Consider the following 19,537-nt stretch of genomic DNA (forward strand, 5'->3'; position numbering starts at 1 on the left):
CCACCCATTTTCTGCTTGTTGGTACTCACTACCACCACACAAGAGTAGTAAGAGCGTCACCAGGAAAATAGGTAAATCTTTTATAATAGTTAAATTTAATTATTATTAGCATTTTTTTTTTCTTTAGTAAAATAGTTATTTTGTAATTTTTTCTTTTAGTATGAATAGTAAATATGTTGATTAGCCTATTTATTATTTACACTATAAACTTTGTTTGTTATTATTTTTCTCTTTCCTTTATTTCTTTTAGTTTCTCCCTTCTCTTTCTTTCACTCTTTCTCACACAAAATAGTATTTGGAAAAAAAAAAAAGCATAGAATAGAAAATATATTGGAGTCTGTATAAAAAAAAATGAGTAGCTAAACTAAAAAACTTGTACTTTTTCAATAGATTATTTTGCCTAAGATGCTCTAAAACCACCAAATTAACACTAAATCTACTAAATTCATACTAATTGACAACCATATTCGAGATATTCGAGATATTTAGTGGTTACGATTATTATGTCATTAAGTGCATTTTCATAACTTTCGTAACGCCTTTAAATGTTTGGAGGGTGGTCGGTTAGTCAGGCTACACAAATTTGTGTTGAACAAATATAGCAGAATCATGTCGAATGTCATATTAATAAATATTTAAGAGACTGATAGTACAATATCATACTATCATGTGAGAAAGTGTAGAAGATTAAGAGTGGTAATAGTAGGAGTGTCTATACTCTATGACATTTTTTTTATTTTTTGAATATCATTTCTACACAAATTTTTAAAAAAATGTATGGATCAATGTTAATATACAAGATATTGTCCTATAGCTATTAAAGAAAAAAACAAAAAGAGGAGGAGGCAAGGAAAAATGATTTCGACAAAATCTAAGACTGCTTTGAATGCATTCATAAAACCAAGTGTGAGAGTTACGGAATCATAAAGATGTTTTGTGGTACTCCATAAATGATGGATTCAGTATGTTATGGTGCACCGTACGATGCTCCTACAGTCCCACGTAATTGGTTGCATCACTCTCTGCTTTGCTCCTGCTCTCCTAATCAATCATGGCCGTACAGTTGGATGGAACACTTGCCTGATTGGCCAGAGAGGCTCACAGTCTGTGATGGGGGGGGGGGGGAAGGTTTGGAATAATGCACCAATGATGCTCGAATAGTTCGGTATGTTTATGTATGCTCAATGCTGTAATGGTTAGGATCCGCTTAACAGCTTTATATCCATCGAATCTCATGATGTTGCTTGCGTTTTTCAGATAACTCCAGTTTTGATTGGCTTCATCACTGATAAGTGACGCACATCTTATGCATACATATACACATCAAGAACTTTCACTTGGATTTGATTAGATTCCTAATTAGAATACCTCTCTCTGTCAGATTTCGCCCGTACTTAATTCAACCATAGACGATGCGAAATTCAGAGAACTCAACTTCTTTAAAGCAGATATGCAAGTCTTGCAAATTAGTGTCTGAATTACTAACAATTCAAAACGTTTAAGAGAAGAGAATCGTCTTCTCTCTTCGTTTAAGAAAACTCGAATTGTCTTTCAAATTTATTAGGTAAACAAACAAACGCCAAAATATACTTAACTTCGTGAGGTAGAACCTTTTAAAATCCCCCATTATATGCTATGAAAATTTGTCCTTTTTCTTATAGATAAACATAATGGATTTTGTATTTGAAATGTAACGGAACAACTAAGGTTAGTAATGTCGTTGTTTCCAACAACATTTTCACGAATCATAATAGTTTAAAATGACACGAATCTGGATAAAAATATAAAACTATTATGATTTTTATTTTTATTTTAAATTTCATATGTTGAAAAAATTTGAACTGAAATGGGAAAATACAGGAAGAAGAAAATGAAATCCAAGTTAATTAGTAAAGAATAGCATCATTCTTGAATAACAAAAACTATTAAAAATGGGTCTTGGGCCTAACTCAACCTAAAAGCTAGCTTAAGAATTGAGGTTTCCCCTCACCTTATAAATGTTCAATCTCCTTAATAACCAGGCAATGTGGGACTTCCAACACGCCCCCTCACGTGTGGCGGGAGGACATCCAAGCCAACACGTGCGATAATGGGTGACGGTGGGCTACAGTCAATTAGCCTAGGCTCTGATCCTATATTAGAAATGGGTCTTGGACCTAACTCAACCTAAAAACTAGCTAAAGAGTAGAAATTTTTCCTCACCTTATAAATGGTCAATCTCTTTAATACCCAGATAACGTGGGACTTCCAACAAAAACATCATATATTTTTTAAATGCTAAAAAATATTTTTTAAAAATGGTATTAAATTAAAAGAACAAAAAAGTAAGCAAATAACGAAGTGGGGCCTAACAACTTTTGCCCCTGATGTAACTAGTTGCACAAAAATCTCAAATTTCTGAGGCCAGAACGAAACCCTAAAAAGAAAATAATAATAATAATATAAAACTTTCAAATCTTTATTTTAGTCGGTTGGTCAACCTCATCTCATCACCTTCATTCACGATTGTCACTTAAATTCTTAAGAATCTATTGATAGAAATTTGGTGCTACCTGCTAGCTATATATATCTACAAGTACTTTCCTGAGATTTTTCTTTTATTATTATTTTTCTGAGTATTAGTGCATAGCCCACAAGGCAAAACGAATCCGGATGGCTAAAGATTATGGGTACTTTTAATCCCAAGTCCTAACACATTTAGTTTTAATTATAATCGCATTTAAGCTGAATTCAAGAGAAGTTTGGCTTGGATTTAATCTCAATTAAAATTTAACTTATTAAAATTAGGATACATGTCACAATCCTAACCAGTCTAATTTTAATTAGAATTGAACCCAAAAGTAAATTACCAACAACATTACCTACATCTACATGCATGTATATATGTATATAATGGACTCGATGTACTTAATTATATTCTCTTTTTCTTTTTCATTTTTTTTTCTTTTTTCCTATTCATGGGCATTCAATTTTCTCATAAACCTGAATATCATTTGAGAAAATAACAAAAAGATAAAAAGAAAAAGAGAGATGTGGGTTGACAAGTATTGCTGCCGTATAAAATGATTGTAGCCAATATATATATACCCATTAGTTTTAGAGTTTATCTTTGGGTTGCGTCATTCCTAATCATGGATCACTTTGACTCAATGTCATACGTTCATTTATCCACCATTTCCTCCAATAACATCTTGAACCAATGGCACCAATTCTCTCAACTTGTTGCCCCATCTCTCTACAGCTTATTTGCCAGTCAAAAATGTCAAATAAACAGTAATTTTGGCACTGTTTTTTTCCGTTGAAATTCATAATTAGTAACATCGTACATCGACAACAATTTGTTTATGGATGATCGATCAGTTCACTTATTTTTATCAAACTAATTAATTGTTTAAATTATTAATTATATAATAAACAACAAAATTATTAGAAAATCCGTCCTGATCCAATAACTTCAAAGTCCTTTGCATGTGCATGATCCATGATCATTGCAGCATAATTAATGTTATTTGTTCTTCGTCCTTTTGAATCAACCCCATGGATGACGCCCAAATTACGCCGTAGATTTAAATAGTTATGTAATTATGGACCAGTGCGCCTTCATATAACTAGCAATTATAGATTTGGATGTACAAATGCTTGCCCCCACCTGCCCTCAACACCCATGAGTAATTATGCTTGTCTCCATCCTTATCTTCAACTTTGTTATTAATTATTACCATTTTCAATTAAAATAAAAATAAATAGCTGAGATTTTCTCATCCTAAAATAGACACTGTCTGTATATAAGTATATTTTTGCCACTAATCTCTAAATCCCGTTTTGTTTGAGCTATGATAAAGCAAGAGCCATTGAAGACTGTGTTTGGCCGCCAGCAGCATTTTTAGATAAAATGACTCTGTTAAAAAAAAAAAAAAAAAAAAAAAAAGCTTGTGGGGGTGGTCTCCAGACAGAAAGGAGCATCATTCTCTGATCCGGTCTAGGCCAAAATCAGATTAGTCTGATGAGCCAAAAGAAAGAACAAAAGAATTGAAGCATATATATATATATATATATATAATGGTGTAGGTTGTAGGCTGGTGGAGAAATGGGCAATGGCTATAGAGATGTTTTGGACATTTCTGAGGTGTGAGGATGAGATGAATAGGGTTTTATCACCTAGGCGTGTTCTCTGGGATTCCCTTGACTCACTCAACTGACAATGTTAGGCTTATATGAAATATTTTGTCATTTTCTTTACTTCTTCTATCCATCAATTATTCCAAATCAGTGTCCCCACTTTCCTGCTAATTTCTCCACCTATATGCATCAACTTTTTTTTTTTCTTCTTCTTTTCCCTGTGGGGAAGAAAAATTTGGTGCCAAAATAACTAAAAAAGAAAATAAAAGGATTGATTGAGTGGAGCACTAGGATTACCGTTAAATCACCACTTAGTTACTATTTTAAGAAGACTATCTTTCTCATGTGTTAGTTTAAACTTTTTCGTAATACATAAAATATTTAACTGGAATAGACAATGATTTGTAGAGTCGATATTCAAATTCAGAATATTTTGTTTTGATACATGTTAAATCGCCACTTATTTCAAAAGCTTAAGCTGATAAAAATAAACGAATTTATTCATTTAATTACTATTTTAACAACTATAATGATTGAACTCTCACCAAAAGAAGTAAGATTCTCTACTATAGCGGTTACTTTAATTGCAATGTAATTCAAACGATTCATAGAGAGAAGGTTGCAAAATCTACCTATTCGGAACAGCTTTTTAAAGTGCAAGGATCTATCTGTTTAACTCCACTCCAATTGTAAAGATCCAATCCCTGGAAAAAATTAGGAACCAGTCAACCCCGACAGCCATGTTTTGTGGCATTGGCTAAAAGCATAACATTCAATCAACTTCAGTTCAGAAAGTGTAAAACCTCCTCTGGATAAGAGCCTTCTCTACCAAACGTTAATGGCGAAGGCATATATCATCAAAGTTCTTTAAAAAGGGGATAGGGATGTTGAAAGAAATGACATTTTTTTCTTTTCTTTTGGCATAGTTTGTCTTTGTTTTGGGCAGAACCATACAAAAATGTCATCAAGTTTGTGGCCTATACAGAAACCTTTTCCTACATTATCATTTCGAGGAGGAATGCTATATATTTATTTTTTTAATTTTATTATTATGTCATTGAAATGACGTGACCGTGTGAACATGTCAACAAAAAAAAAAAAAAAAAAAGGTGATAGTGTCTATTTATTCTTATATCAGTTTTATTAAAAGATAAATAAAAATTCAAAGACTGACAAACACAGTCACATAAGTCTAGTATATATGAAAGTGAAATGAAAGATAAATATTTATAATTACTCCCACTTCGGCTAAGCTTTTTGCAAGCCTAATAACATTTTATGCTAACTAATTACTTGGTAAATTTCAAGGGATGTTCACAAGAGTGGAAGCTTTAAATTTTTAATGGAGATAAGCTTTGTGTTTGGCCTCGAACTGCCCTAAAATGGAAACAAGTTTGTGGATTCCCATGTCCTTTGAGAAACCTTTACAATACAAAACTCAATTATTTACTTATTTAGGTTTTGCCATCTATGAGAATGTATAAACTATGCTTGGTTTGTCAATGTTTTTTATTGAAAAAGTGTTTGGATATAATATAAATATAAAAATAATTTGGAGTGTTTTGTATTTTTGGTTGTTTGTTAATATTTCTATCTTAAAAAGAGAAAACAAATGAGAAAAAGAAAAAAAAATGTTATCAAACAAAGTCACGTAATACATAAATAAAAGCTCTTGGTGAGGCAATCACTGACATTTATTTTATGTATTAAATATAAGTGTTAAGAATATTACAGCTTTTATTTCAAAAAATTTATAAATTGACGTGACAACTTATATAATACTTATCACATCCATCATTAGATAAACGAGTCAAACATTTTTTTTCTTTAAATAGAGTTAAAGAAACACGGAATGCTTACCCTATGTAAGTTAAGTTTTCATAGACCTGCCCTTTTCTACAATGGCGGCAATCTATTGTAGACTAAACCATCCCCCACCTAATTCTGCCAATCTGCAAGATTTTCTTTGACCTTTTAATGCTCATTTTTCAAAAGACATAATTGTTTTAAAAAAATTACATCAGAGGAATTTCTTTTTCTTTTAATTGGGAAATATTTTCTTCGTTTTCTTCACCATCTCTCTCTAAACTAGCAAACTTATATTGTTTGTAAAATTGTCTAACCTACGTGGACCGTTCCAAGAGGAGCATCCATAGGCATGTGATGGTGGGGTAGCCTTTTATGACATGTTTTTCTTTGGTAGCAGATATATGAATCCATATTATTCAATGCCACAACGTGGTTCACAACTCATGGGAGCTGTAGATGAGCCATGCCGATAGAGCCGTTTTACCACCTTTCAACCGGAATCAGCATCGGCCTGGCTGGGTCTAAATGCCCTATTGGACCCCAATTGAGGGGGGTGTGAGTTGTGAGATTTGGGTGTCCCGAGCAAACTTCAAACCGCTCAGAATTCCATTTTAGGTATTGAAGCGTTGATGGCTAATAGGCCAAGGCTCGGCTTATAGCAATTAGCTGAGGTGGGATTTGTTGGGGGCCATACATTCCTTGTGTTGAACAACTTAATAGTATTTAGCAAGAATGTAGCTCTTAATTTATTTAAATACGCATTACATGTGAATAAGAATGCTTTGGATTAAAATAAGGGTGTGGAAAGTGTTTCTAGGCTGGCAAATTTTGTTGGTATTAGGCTAACACCCCCACAATCAACAACAAAATACGTAATAAGCAATGACGTTGCTATAAGCATGACAAAAATGATCCAATAAGAGGATCCTAATTCGCATTCGAAAGAGAGTGGTTAGCTCAAAAGAGTGGAAACCAAATATATAATTATGGCTCCACTTGCATATAATTACAAGGAGAAGAACATAATTGAAAGTGAGAGGCAGAAGAAAAGAAATTCTTTAAACAAAGGTCATCATCATCTCCATCTTCATCTGCCCCTTCAATCATTAACTAGAATCAAGACCATGTGAAGTGCCTCAAGTTTTGAAAAATATGAAAGATTATCTATCTAACCACCATAAGCAACTTTTTGATTATAAGTCCAAAACGACTCCCAATTATCAGTAATTAACAATTTCAATTTTCATGAATTGGACTTTTGGGGCGATCAATAAATTATTAATTATAGCTTCAAATTGTGTCATGTTGTTGTGAACATAAGATACAAGTTGAGGTGTTAAGCATTCTCAATTGCTGATGCGACACATCTCCCATCGCGTCCTGTGTGTACGCTACATTAGACATAAACCTAAACTTATCAATTATAAAGAAAAACAAAAAAATAAAATAAAATAAAATTTAGTCCCTTTGGGTTTTCTTGCAATTTCAATTTCAACAATTAGGTTCTCGGTCTTTGTTTTTTTTTTTTTGTCTGATTTGAAATTAGATGGGTACACCCAAATATTGAGCAGCATGCGGCAGGGCATCATAACGCATGGAGCGAGGTGCACCGTGGTCCTTTGCTATGAGGCCTATGATTGATGATCAAAGTCATGGAAGTTGGAAGAGAGGGAGACGAACTATAAGAGGATGTGCCCAAAATTTGGTCCCAAAATTACTGGTAGTCCTAATCCAAAGTCACCAAAGGACAATCGGCCGTGGTCTGCAAAGAAGAAGGCCAGGAGAAAGGAAAACGAGAGGTGGTGCGAAGGAGGAGGCCAAAGGACCACTAAGTGGTCTCTTGATGTCATCTTCTCTTTGTTTCTTTGAAAAAGTAGGATGAGCAAAAGGCAATCCCCACAATAGGAAAATCCATGGTGCTCATGTCAGCTGGTCCAGCCTCAGAATTGGGACTGTACATGATTAGAAATCAACCCAACACATTACACATGTTACATTGTATGCATGTATGTTATATATGTATGTATGAATGCATGTATCTCCTTTTGTTTTTTAATGAAGTTACGACCATGATAGTGCTCTAGCACTGAATTGGTTGAGACTTGAGAGATGAAAAAAAGTACCTTCATAGGGTTTAAATTTTGGGACTGTGAGAGGCCACAGTTGGGGAGAAATTTGGAGAAGAAAGATCGAACATCAAGTGGGGAACAATAGAACATCATGTCAGCTGTTTCAGATCTTTGTCGACGTCAACGATGTGATGGGTCCTTATGGGTCCAATGGTTTGTAAAGTTAACAAACCTTGGGCCTCCTCTGACATCTTGGATGTTTCTAGGTCTCGGTAGCTGTAGTGGGCTCCAAATGAGTTTGCACCACCAACTAGGACTAGGCCCAATTCAGAAAAATGTAATTATGTGAGAGCAAATATTGATTTCGGCCCCAATCTGTAATATAGTGTTTATTACAAATTCTTCAAAAAAAAAAAAAAAAAAAAAAAAATTGATGCAGGATTATAGTAAAAGTTAGTTACTCAACCATTTTCTTTTATTAAAATCCAAACAATGACCTCAGCAAGCCATGCAAAAAGCGAAATCTGATAAATCATTTAACAGTATTGAGCTCGTATGAATAACTTACTTTTATTTTTAGCGTTTTATACACATTCACATAAGGCTTCTTGGGATTTATCTGATGATAATGGTATTTACATAATTCTGTGTAATATTGTTTTATGTTCATTGATAACAAAAGAAGCTAAAACACTAAAGCATTTTTTAAAGTTCTTGTGACGGTGGATCACCCAACATAATTGCATTTATCTCCTAATAATCGCATAATACACTTGCAATAGTCACTATTGAGAATCATAGATAATTGATCGTGACTGGATAAATTGATATAGGCATAAGCACTAACATGCTCTCAGACAGGGCCCTTCATCTCAATCATACTGCTAATAAGTGATTATCACTGCCCTTAAGAACATGGCATGTTTTAAGCTGGAGCATTCTAACAAAGAAACAGTAAAATATAGTTAGTACCAGGTTACATTGATCCCAACATTTTTAGCATTTGCAAATACTTGTCATAGGTCACATGCAAAACAGAACTGACAATCCAAAGGCCCCCCTTCACCTTGGGTGGGGAAATGTATTTCTTCTGTTAGGTATACAAAACTCACCCTTGTCTGACTTATGGGAGGGAGGAGCATTGGCATATTGGGAAATGTTGGGAGGAGCAGGAAATGCATTAGATTAAATAACTTCTCGATTAGGTGCTTCATTTTCACGAGTTTTTTTGCAGTTGAATATCAAAATCCAAGGAATCTGACTAGGCACATAAAAAATCTTCAATTAACAAGAATTACTACCATACTTATGAAACATGGTCTTGAGTTTCTGACATATGACTAAACAATGGCACCATAATCCCCATTCTAGAGTACCAAAGGGTGGCATAAAGGGGGGTTTGAAATGATTGGTTGGAAACAAGGAAATCAACGGTCAAGGCGTGTGAATATTGAAGCACTCAATGTCTTTAAAGCAAAGAACCCAAATATATATATATATATTTTCTCGAGGAGGTCATCATACAAATCTCCGGTTACTGACAATTTAGCCATGGAGTATCAACGCAATTTCAACTACCAACACCAGAGAGCATAGCAACGTCTAATGTTGGTTGGGCTCTATCAAGCATGTAGAATTTCTTTTTCTTTTCTCCAGTAATGATATCTAATCCAAAGACAGCAACCCATTTTTCTGTTTTTGTAGCTAATCCTAAACTACTATCCGGAGTTACAAATATCTCATAACACAAAAAATATCATTATCAATATCAACATCCAACAGAACTTGGACCTAGTAACATAAGTGCTACACCAGGTGTTTAAGTCCAAAAAGTTAATACCATAAGCAACTAATTTTTCCACTTTCTACCAAAAACATGGGAAAGTCGCAGTAGTTTTGCGAGAATAAACTCCCAGTGAGAGCTCAATCATGTACAGAAATACTGGCTAATTACTAGCTCTGTCTTGCAACTTCTGTACAAACTAGATCAGTTTCTCAACAAAAACCCATTTTCTCTTTGTGGTAAGCAACAACCACAAGTCTCTACTGTCCTGACATCCTACAATAAATAAGTGATTGCACTTTTCCCAACAAAAAAAAAAAAGTGATCGCACTGCCAACAAACATTGGACCTTCGAGAATTTGATGAGTCAAAGAAGAAGAAACAGTAGTTCGTTGTTGATATGATCTAGCAACAGAAAGCACAATAGCACATTAAACTCCAATTTCACAATCCTATGAAGTTAAATAAGCAAGATGCACTCATTGACAAATTGGAGCAAATCTAGCTTCTAGGAATCATGCCAAGGTAACAACTCCGGGTCAGGTAATAGAAAGTTATGATTTTTCGTCCGATCAAGGTGGGCATAATAAAATGACAATATGAATCCAACCAACACTATATATTCCTCTCTTGGGATGAGACCTCTACTTTCCATGTGAAGATGTCATCACAAAGTTAGGAAATACATTCGTATATATGCTCAGGGCCCAAATGAACAGGGATTCCTTCCTTAAACAAGGTATTTAATGTGTGAAGTTAGGATGCTCTTGCCCTCAGTGTTAGTCCTCAACTACCTGGAGCATTAGGCTTTACTCTAGATATGCTTCGATTGCCCGAAGAAGCTTCATTATCACCTAATATTTGAAGTTTTTGGCTATAAATTCTATGTTTTAACACTGAAAATTTTAATTGCTCGGCACAATTATTTTATGGTACTACTCCATTACCAGCCCAGATCACTAGCATAGTAGCTTCTGCCTCCACATTTTTCACAGAAGCAATCCAGACGTTATTGGTGTTAAATCCAGATATGATTTAACCATGCCATTCCCGACACTCTCTTCAGCTATTGATTGGCAAAGAACCAATCACTACGGAAGAAGCAAGCACACAGACGCAATTCCAGATCAAGTGAATAACCAAAGCACAAACATAGTATGAAAATATGCAAAAAAAATTCAAATGCTAGAGGTAAATTCGGGATCATCGATTTCTAGAAAGAAACGAAAACCATTGCCACATTTAGCCTTGGTTACAACATAAACTCAACAGTCCAACCCTCACATTTTAGCTAAATTTTTTTCACTAACCTTCCTTTCCTCAAGCTTACGCATCGCTGTCGTCGCTATCATCGTCATTGTTGGCGAGATCGTTAGCAATGTAAACCCCAGGCTGAACCGTCCGCCTCCGAGTCCTTGACGGTAGAATGTTATCCAAATCGACCTCCGCTAGTGGATCGTCTGATAAATCGCTTTCACCGCCTGATACATCGCTACCGTTATCGCTATCATCGTCATCATCGCCATCTTCTTCTTCTGCTATTAATTTGCCTTTGCCCTTCACATCCTTCACAATCCCCTTTCCCTTTCGGTTCGCCTCAGCTTCCCCGTTACCATTCTCACCATCTTCGTCTTCATCTTCATAGTCCTCCTCGTCCTCGTCCTCCTCGTCCTCGGCTGCGGCGAGCGAATCGGCCTCGAATTTACCGTCTTTCTCTTCGGCTACTGAAGAATTGTGTTCGGAAGCGTCTAGACTTTGTTTTTTCTCTTGGGAAACCAAGGAATCGTTGTTGGCGTCGTCGAGAGCTTCTAGTTTCTGAGCTTTCTTAGGGTTGTCTTCATTGTCTTCGCGACAGAGATCGGGTTTGCGCTTCGAGTGCAATGTGGTTTCTTCTTGGTGCTTGGTTTCCGCCATGAGTTTGCGCCTCACAACTTTCGTTCTCAGGGTTCGATTCGGGCGGGTTAGGGTTTAGGGTATGTTTTTGGTGGACGAGCAGAATATCGGTTATTTAGAAAAAGAATTTTGAATAATGCTACAATAACTAATCTTTTGTTTCCTAACCACCTGTTAACCACTAACCGCACTAACTGTTTAAGATTTTTGTCCACGTCAACAATGTGGCTTTTGTGTTTAAATTTTTGAGATATTTATAAAAATTTATAAATGATATCGTATTTAGTATAATATTATTGTATTATCATAGAAACAACATGGTTTTGATTTTTTTTTTCTTTTAAAAAGCGGTTATTATAATTACTAAGCGGTTATGGTTAGAAGTTTTAGTCAACAGTGGCAACCGCATTTTTACCCATCATTTTTTTTGTGTTCTTCTATATGTAATATATAGCTTTTAAAATAAATATTATTATTAAATTTTCATCTAAATTTTATTAAGCGATAATTATCAATAAATATTTTTAATGAAATAATTACAAATTTATAACATTAATCTTTATGGTTTTCACAATGATTTATTTTTATTTAGATGAATAAAATAAATCATTTTAAATATCAATTATCACGTAACAAGTATCAACTATTACACTACTGGTATGAATTTTATTTGAGTCGGTCCATTGGATAATATCACAAATCAAGGTATTCGCCAATTCGAATTGACCTATTATTGATTATGGTCGATATTTTAACAATCCAAACAATGTTATTGATCATAAAACCCCATTAAACAAGCTACACCGATTGGTGGATGGATGGAAATCAACTTGCAAGTTTGTTGGGCAATTAGATAAGAGTAAGAGTAATGCTACTTGTACAAAGAACTATCAAATTAAAAAAAAAAAAAAAAAAAAAATCATAAATTCGCTTATTGTTGGTGTCCCATCAACCACCATCGGGAAGGAGAAAGATCTCTTCATTTAATTTGAAATGAAGAAGAGTATATTTCTTATCTAAGAAAATTATAAATGGTCTCGACTACCAAATTTCTCTTGATGTAAAAGTTTGGTGGGACCGTGGGTGACTGACCATCCCCGTGGTTAGCCATCTTGAATATATATATATATATTAGTTTTGGACTTGCTTGGTAACATTACTCTTCAAAAATGAACAAAACAAAATAAAAATAAAAAATAAAAATTCACTTAACTCTTATAGATTTTCACGCATTTTGAAACTATTTTTCTAAAGTTCAAAAATTCTTAATTTAGAGTATCGAACTTTTAATTTTTTGCGATGTCCTTATCAATTTGCAAAAAAAACTACACCTTAATCTTTGCAAAATTTTTTTAAAAATATGGGTAGTTTCAAAATTTTAAAAATATATAACGAAAAATCCTAACGGATATGAAACATTACAAAAAATTGAAATTTCAACACCCTAAATTAAAAAATTTTGAACTCCAAAAGGTAATTTCAAAATGCTTAAAAAATACATGTGAAACTTAAAAAAAAAAAAAAAAAAGAAAAAAAAAAAGGACTTCTTCAAAATATCCGGCGGAAAGTCCCGCTAAATTCCGCGAGGTCGGGCCCGGCCATGGGTCCTAAACTCCTACTCCAAGGAGGTAGACATCAAACTGATCATAGTCGTAACAGAAGATAACGTCAATCAAACACAAATCCCCTCGCTCTTCCTCTCTCACCCTCCGGGAGAGTTGGGCTCTCTGAACCTGAATGCGCTGACCCGTTTGGGTTTTCGTAGAGAAGACAATCGAGGTTGGTTCAAAATGATTGCGATTCCCTACTTAACCTTGTTAACCACCTACTTCAGCTACGGTTTGCTCTTTGTTTTCGGCCACATCAGAGATCTCTTCCGGAATATAACCGGCTGGTTCAGCTCTAACAACCTTCAGGTGCGCCTATTATTTTCTTCAATAGCCGGCTCGTTGTGATTATGTTATTTATATTACTTTTTTGAAGCAGGGTTATGCTCCAATTTGCTTAGGACAAGAGGATTTCTATCTACGCCGGTTATATTTTCGAATTCAGGTATTTTTAGTGTCTTTCTTATGCAATTGGTGATTTATGCAATGCTCTGTCCTCCATAGACTAAATATCTCTGGTTTTTGGTACACACTTTTATGGGATTCTAAGTATAAATTCTCATATTCACAGTGATATTGACTTACGTGCATGAGTGTTAAATTCCCACTTGTTTTAAAATCGTAAGCCGTTAGGAATTGATGAATTCAATCATTTAATTAATAATCAAATACTCTATCTCACATGTTGTTGAACATTTAATTGAAGTGAGAGGTGTATGATAGAAATAAAATTTGAACTCAGAACCTTTACTTTGGTGGGAAATGAAAATTTTAACCATTTAATTGATTTTCTAACAGGTCTTTGGTATGTTAGTTTGATGCACTTTGTTGGACAGATAAACATGTAGGTAGTCTATAAGTAAGCCTTGATATAACACAATGAAACACCACCTTAATCCAAAAACTTAACTTATGGTTTGGGTGGAACAATGTTTATGTTAACAACTTTCTTTTGTTGTGATTAGTCATGGGATTCGATCATAAGTGAAACTTTAAAATCTTCCTCCTTGCAGGACTGTTTCGCGCGACCGATATCAAGTGCTCCTGGTGCTTGGTTTGATGTGATTGAACGTTACTCCAATGACAATAACAAGACCCTAAAGTAAGTTCTCCCTTTTGAATTAAAGGCTTGAAGCCTTATTTTATTGCGAGTATATAGTTTTTTTGTAGTTCAGAAATATATAGAGAGAGCTTTTGGTCATTTTGTTTCGATAAAGCCGTTGCATCGAAGATCTCAGTAGCTGATTTCTCCTGATGCAGACGAACCACAAAGATAAGTAGATGCCTTAACTTGGGATCATACAGCTACCTTGGCTTTTCTGCATCGGATGAATACTGCACACCACGGGTAGTTGAGTCATTGAAGAAATATTCGCCAAGCACCTGTAGTAGCCGGGTAGATGGAGGTGGGTGATTATCTTAGAAGATTCCGTTTTTCCTTTTTCCTTTTTCCTTTTTGGGTACTTGTCCATGAGCATGTTCTCTAATGCGGTTTTGCCATTAGGCACTACTGTATTGCATAATCAATTGGAGGAGTATGTTGCAAACTTTGTTGGAAAACCAGCTGCAATAGTTTTTGGCATGGGGTTTGTAACAAACTCTGCTATCATTCCAGCTTTGATTGGGAAGGTATGTGCAGTTAATCAATAAGAGAACTTTGTAAATATTTTATTTTTATTTTTCTTCCAGGTGATTTTGAACTGGTTACAATTTTCATTTACAGGGAGGTTTGATCATCAGTGATTCTTTGAACCATAGCTCCATCATCAATGGTGCACGAGGATCTGGAGCTACAGTTCGTGTTTTCCAGCACAATTGTAAGTATATATATTGTATGGTGTGGGATTTATGATTGACTAAGGTGTGAGTTGTCACTTCCAGATAATAGCATTTCAAATGGTGGCAATATCAGCTTTATCCACAAAGAAAAGTAGGAGCGATAAGATAACTTGATATTTGATTGCAAAAGGATCAATTTAGAATGCAATGTAACTGACTCTTAATGTCAGTAGTATATTTGTGCCTTAATTCACCCCCAAAGCGCAGACACACCATTCAGCTACTGGGTTACTAGGTCTCTGACTTATATGTATATTATATATTATCAGTGGTGCTTCTTTTAGATGCAAATTATACTCCCAGAAAATGTAGGTTGGACTGTTGGAGCATTTTAACTCATGTTTCTCCTTCACCAACTTGCTTGCAGCTCCTTCTCACTTGGAGGAAGTTTTGAGAGAGCAAATTGCCGACGGACAGCCACGGACTCATAGACCTTGGAAGAAGATAATTGTCATTGTTGAGGGGATCTACAGTATGGAAGGGGAGCTGTGCAAACTTCCTGAGATTATAACAATCTGCAAAAAATACAAGGTTGTGCAAGATGTTAGTTTTAATATATATACTTAACGTTTATTGATTCTTAAGTATTCATAATGACGTTAGTTAGTTTTTTTTTTTTTTGTCATTCTTATAGTCTTTCTACTGCATCATAGGCCTATGCATATTTGGATGAGGCCCACAGCATTGGAGCAGTAGGGAAAACAGGAAGAGGTGTTTGTGAGCTATTGGGTGTGGAACCTGCTGATGTAGATATAATGATGGGCACTTTTACCAAATCATTTGGATCATGTGGTGGCTACATTGCAGGATCCAAGGTTGCTTTGCACCATTTTCAAATATATGTCTAAATTTGGTGAACAGAGTGGTCACAATGTTGATGGTTCATTTTTACTGTCATTTGCAGATAGTTCATTTTTGTCCCTAGCCTCCTTATTGATTTATATAAATCAAGGTCAGCTGATGCGTTGAGAGCCTTGGTACTCATATTATATATGGGACTTCTACTAAAAGTGTAGTGGATCTTGATGATCTTTTTATCAATATGGCTGGCTGGCACTTTTTGGATGATAAAGATACTTGTTTGGGTGTTTCAATTTTTGCATGAGGAACCCCTGTATGATATGATGTATGTATAAGTGACAACAAATTCAATGAGCATTGTCAAGCATAATGAAGGTTGAGTAGTTGTGGTCCTCGTGGAGTTTTGTTTGTGTTCTTGATCATAAATTCTACTAAAATTCTGAGATTGCTCTCTAGGTACTCTGTTATTATATTTATACTATGGTTTAGCTTTTCTTGAGTTGTAGAGCAGGCTTCAAGGGATAAGCGGTTGTTATGTTTAATGGCATTCAAAATTTTGGTGTTTAAATATCGACTCTATCTAATTGTTTTCCCTTGGAAGTGTCAATATATAGTTGCATTAGGCAAAATTTTGAAACCTGAGTTGCATTTGATGTTGTTGAAACTTATATTTTCTTCAGGAGCTTATTCAATACTTGAAATACACTTGCCCTGCTCATCTTTACGCAACCTCAATGTCACCACCGGCTGCAGAACAAATTATATCTGCCATAAAGGTTCTTCTTGGAGAGGATGGGACTAGTAGAGGTTAGAATAGAGCTCTTTCTTGTTAAACTTTGTTTTAACTTTTACTGCGTGTACTCTCCCTTAAGTTCCCAAAGCCTACTCTTGGCTACAATTTAATGAGCTCTTGTTTCCTTGCAGGTGCCAAAAAACTTGCTCAGATACGGGAGAATAGCAACTTTTTCAGGTCAGAACTGCTGAAAATGGGTTTTGAGGTTCTTGGGGATTATGACTCTCCAATAATGCCAATTATGCTTTACAACCCAGCGAAAATTCCCGCCTTCTCACGAGAGTGCCTCAAGCAGAATGTGAGTCCATCCATCCATCCATCCAGGATATGCTTCACGATTACCCTTTTTTTATTATCAATTTAAGCAATGAATATAAATATTAAATGATGCTGTTGCAGGTGGCTGTAGTGATGGTGTCATTTCCAGCAACCCCACTACTCTTGGCAAGGGTTCGTATATGCATATCTGCTTCCCATACTAAGGAAGACCTGGTTAAAGCCTTGGAGGTAAATTCTTATATAAGGTTTTCCTTTAAGGTTATTTCAGTGTTTATTCTTGTCAATTTCTCATTTCCTAAGTGTGTCATTTTCATACATATAAGATAGTTGCAAATGCATCTTTTCCATTTGAGAGAGACAAGAGAGCAGTTACAAGGATATGTGGCATAAGCCTCGTCATATTTCTTTATTGGAAGCTCCTAATACATTGGACAAATTCTATTGTTTAAGAGATTGACTATGAACTTTCCTGGAAAGCTAAGAAAGTTTCTAGAAATGCTAACTTTAGAGCACATTGTTTGACTAAATTGACCGTTTCTCACCTAATGTTTGGAAGCATTTTCATAAGATCAACCATTCTTTCTTCCATTCGGATCAAGAGTGAAAAAGATTCTCTCTTGTAACCTTTTTCCTCTTTCAATTTGAAAACAAAAAAAAAACAAAAAGAACAAAAATCAGCTAGACCTTATTTAGCTACTCTGGGAGCAACTATTCATGGCCATTATGGAGAAACCTTTTACGAATGAGATACATTAGTTACATTTATATATGAAAAATCTAGATCTGAAGATATAATGCAAGGTCTTCCAAAAGTGTGGTGATGTTTTTGTATTTTTGTCTATTAACTTTTTTGTTGAGACTGTTTTCTTTTCCAGGTTATCAGTCAGGTTGGTGATCTGGTGGGTATAAAATACTTCCCTGCCGAACCAGGGAACCAGCAGCAAGAGGAGAAGATGCTGAAGCTGGACTGACAGAAATCTTTTTGCTTCGATTGTCAGTTAGAAGTAGCAAGGATAAAGGTTGGGGAAACTTGACTATGAAAAATGATGTTGTTGCTTGGTATATATTTTAGTTTTCTTTCAATCTAACTTCTGGCATCGCCTGGGCACTGTGTAATTTGTTGCATTCGCTGTCATATATGACTGCACGCCAAGAGATCCTCTTTGTTCATATTTACAAGAGTAAATTGAGCCTCATGTCCTGGCAGGGCTTTTTATATATATATATATCTTTCTGTTTAAATTATGGAAAAAAGTTCATAATGTCTCTCAATACTATTGATTTGGTACCATGATGTCTCTATTTTTTACTATGTCACGCTGATACGCTGTGAGCTTCTCTAAGCCTTCTCTCTAATTTGGTTATGAGCTGGTTCCTAGACATTTCCTTAATTCCCTTCCAATTGCTCTGTGTTGAACATATTTCCTGTCGTGCTTTTAATGAATACACACTTTTTTTTTTTTTTTCTTTTTTCTTTTTTTTAAAAAAAGAACAATGTTTGGAGTAATACCATTTTTACTATACTTTTCTTATAGGTTGTTGTAACAATTTATAATTAGTAAAATAATTAAGAGTCTACGGTCAAGATTTAATGTTATTGAATCTAAGGGTGTAAATGATGCTACATCATTTAAATTTTTTGAATGACATGCTAGCATATTTATCACATGACTCATCTCCATTTCACTTAGAATTGAGTCAACCACGGCAAGTTAATTTTTTACTTAATCATTTAATTAAGTATTAAAAGTCAAACTTACCTTATCACCCCACTCTTCTTAAAGGATTGACATTCCTTCTCCTTATTAGGCAGTCTGAATTTCTATAAAATTTCTAAAAGAAAGGTGTTGTGGCCCTTGTGGCCTGTGGGATCCGCTTATCCCACCAGGTGGGCCACGCATTTTGGACTATTCACGTGAATCTTGCAACACCCTTTCTTAAGCAACAAAAATAAATAAATAATAACGCGCAAAAATTTGAACAACCCAGTAACGAGGAACCTTCGTCCTTTCTTAATTAGAGAGACAAACAAATGGAGACATCGTATGCATTCTTTATGAGAAGAGTCATTCTCCAACATCCATCGCAGAAAACAAAATAAAGACTCTGTACCAGGGCGTAAATTAAATTTGTCCAATATATATATATATATATATATATATATGATGATTGAAGATTTTCCGTAAGATGGTATTTATTAATTCTATGTGCTAAGTAGGTTACTGGACTTCAGTCTTCAGATTGTTAATTTGAACAATAATTAAAGGAATGAATTAGCTTAAATTCCTGTAATAATTAGTAATTTAATATAATATTTTTGTAAAGATTATGAATTCGACCTTGTCGATCTGTTTTAGTTTTTTTTTAGGGCACCTAAGCTAAATCCAACAATAAAATAAAATAGAAGTAGAATTCAATCGTTATTAAAAAAATTATATTTTTCCTTTTGTTTTGTTTAAATTGGCCGGTGTTATTAATGTAGGCATTTAACACATGGTTTTAATTGCTTGAGAGGAATAATTCATCTCCTCATCATATTATTTGC

The 19,537-nt window shown here is 34.7% G+C and overlaps 2 protein-coding genes across 3 annotated transcripts; one reads left to right on the top strand and one right to left on the bottom strand.

Moving 5' to 3' along the window:
• Nucleotides 1-10,916: 10,916 nt before the first annotated feature.
• On the bottom strand, nt 10,917-11,777 carry LOC132182515 (nucleolin). The gene has a single exon (XM_059595782.2). The coding sequence runs from the start codon at nt 11,692-11,694 to the stop codon at nt 11,107-11,109; it is 588 nt and encodes a 195-aa protein (XP_059451765.2). The 5' UTR covers nt 11,695-11,777; the 3' UTR covers nt 10,917-11,106.
• A 1,501-nt stretch (nt 11,778-13,278) lies between these two features.
• On the top strand, nt 13,279-18,212 carry LOC132180309 (long chain base biosynthesis protein 2a). Of its 2 annotated transcripts, XM_059593090.2 has the most exons (12): nt 13,279-13,589; nt 13,660-13,725; nt 14,294-14,382; nt 14,541-14,686; nt 14,785-14,909; nt 15,004-15,097; nt 15,487-15,650; nt 15,773-15,934; nt 16,601-16,727; nt 16,845-17,011; nt 17,113-17,220; nt 17,868-18,212. In XM_059593090.2, exons 1-12 carry the CDS (start codon nt 13,464-13,466, stop codon nt 17,961-17,963), a joined length of 1,470 nt encoding a protein of 489 aa, XP_059449073.1. In that variant the 5' UTR covers nt 13,279-13,463; the 3' UTR covers nt 17,964-18,212. The 2 variants fall into 2 exon arrangements, with proteins under 2 accessions (XP_059449073.1, XP_059449074.1); XM_059593091.2 differs by lacking the exon at nt 15,773-15,934.
• Nucleotides 18,213-19,537: the final 1,325 nt, after the last annotated feature.

Source organism: Corylus avellana, chromosome 5, assembly GCF_965113065.1.
Source record: "Corylus avellana chromosome 5, dhCorAvel1.hap1.2, whole genome shotgun sequence".
NCBI classification, from domain to species: domain Eukaryota; kingdom Viridiplantae; phylum Streptophyta; class Magnoliopsida; order Fagales; family Betulaceae; genus Corylus; species Corylus avellana.

Excerpts from the sequence above, each read along its gene's own strand:
- LOC132182515 (XM_059595782.2), bottom strand. The coding sequence starts at position 11,694 with ATGGCGGAAACCAAGCACCAAGAAGAAACCACATTGCACTCGAAGCGC.
- LOC132180309 (XM_059593090.2), top strand. The coding sequence starts at position 13,464 with ATGATTGCGATTCCCTACTTAACCTTGTTAACCACCTACTTCAGCTAC. Across the intron at positions 14,383-14,540 it reads GACAATAACAAGACCCTAAA|ACGAACCACAAAGATAAGTA; the intron begins GTAAGTTCTCCC and ends CTCCTGATGCAG. Across the intron at positions 17,012-17,112 it reads GAGAGTGCCTCAAGCAGAAT|GTGGCTGTAGTGATGGTGTC; the intron begins GTGAGTCCATCC and ends ATGCTGTTGCAG.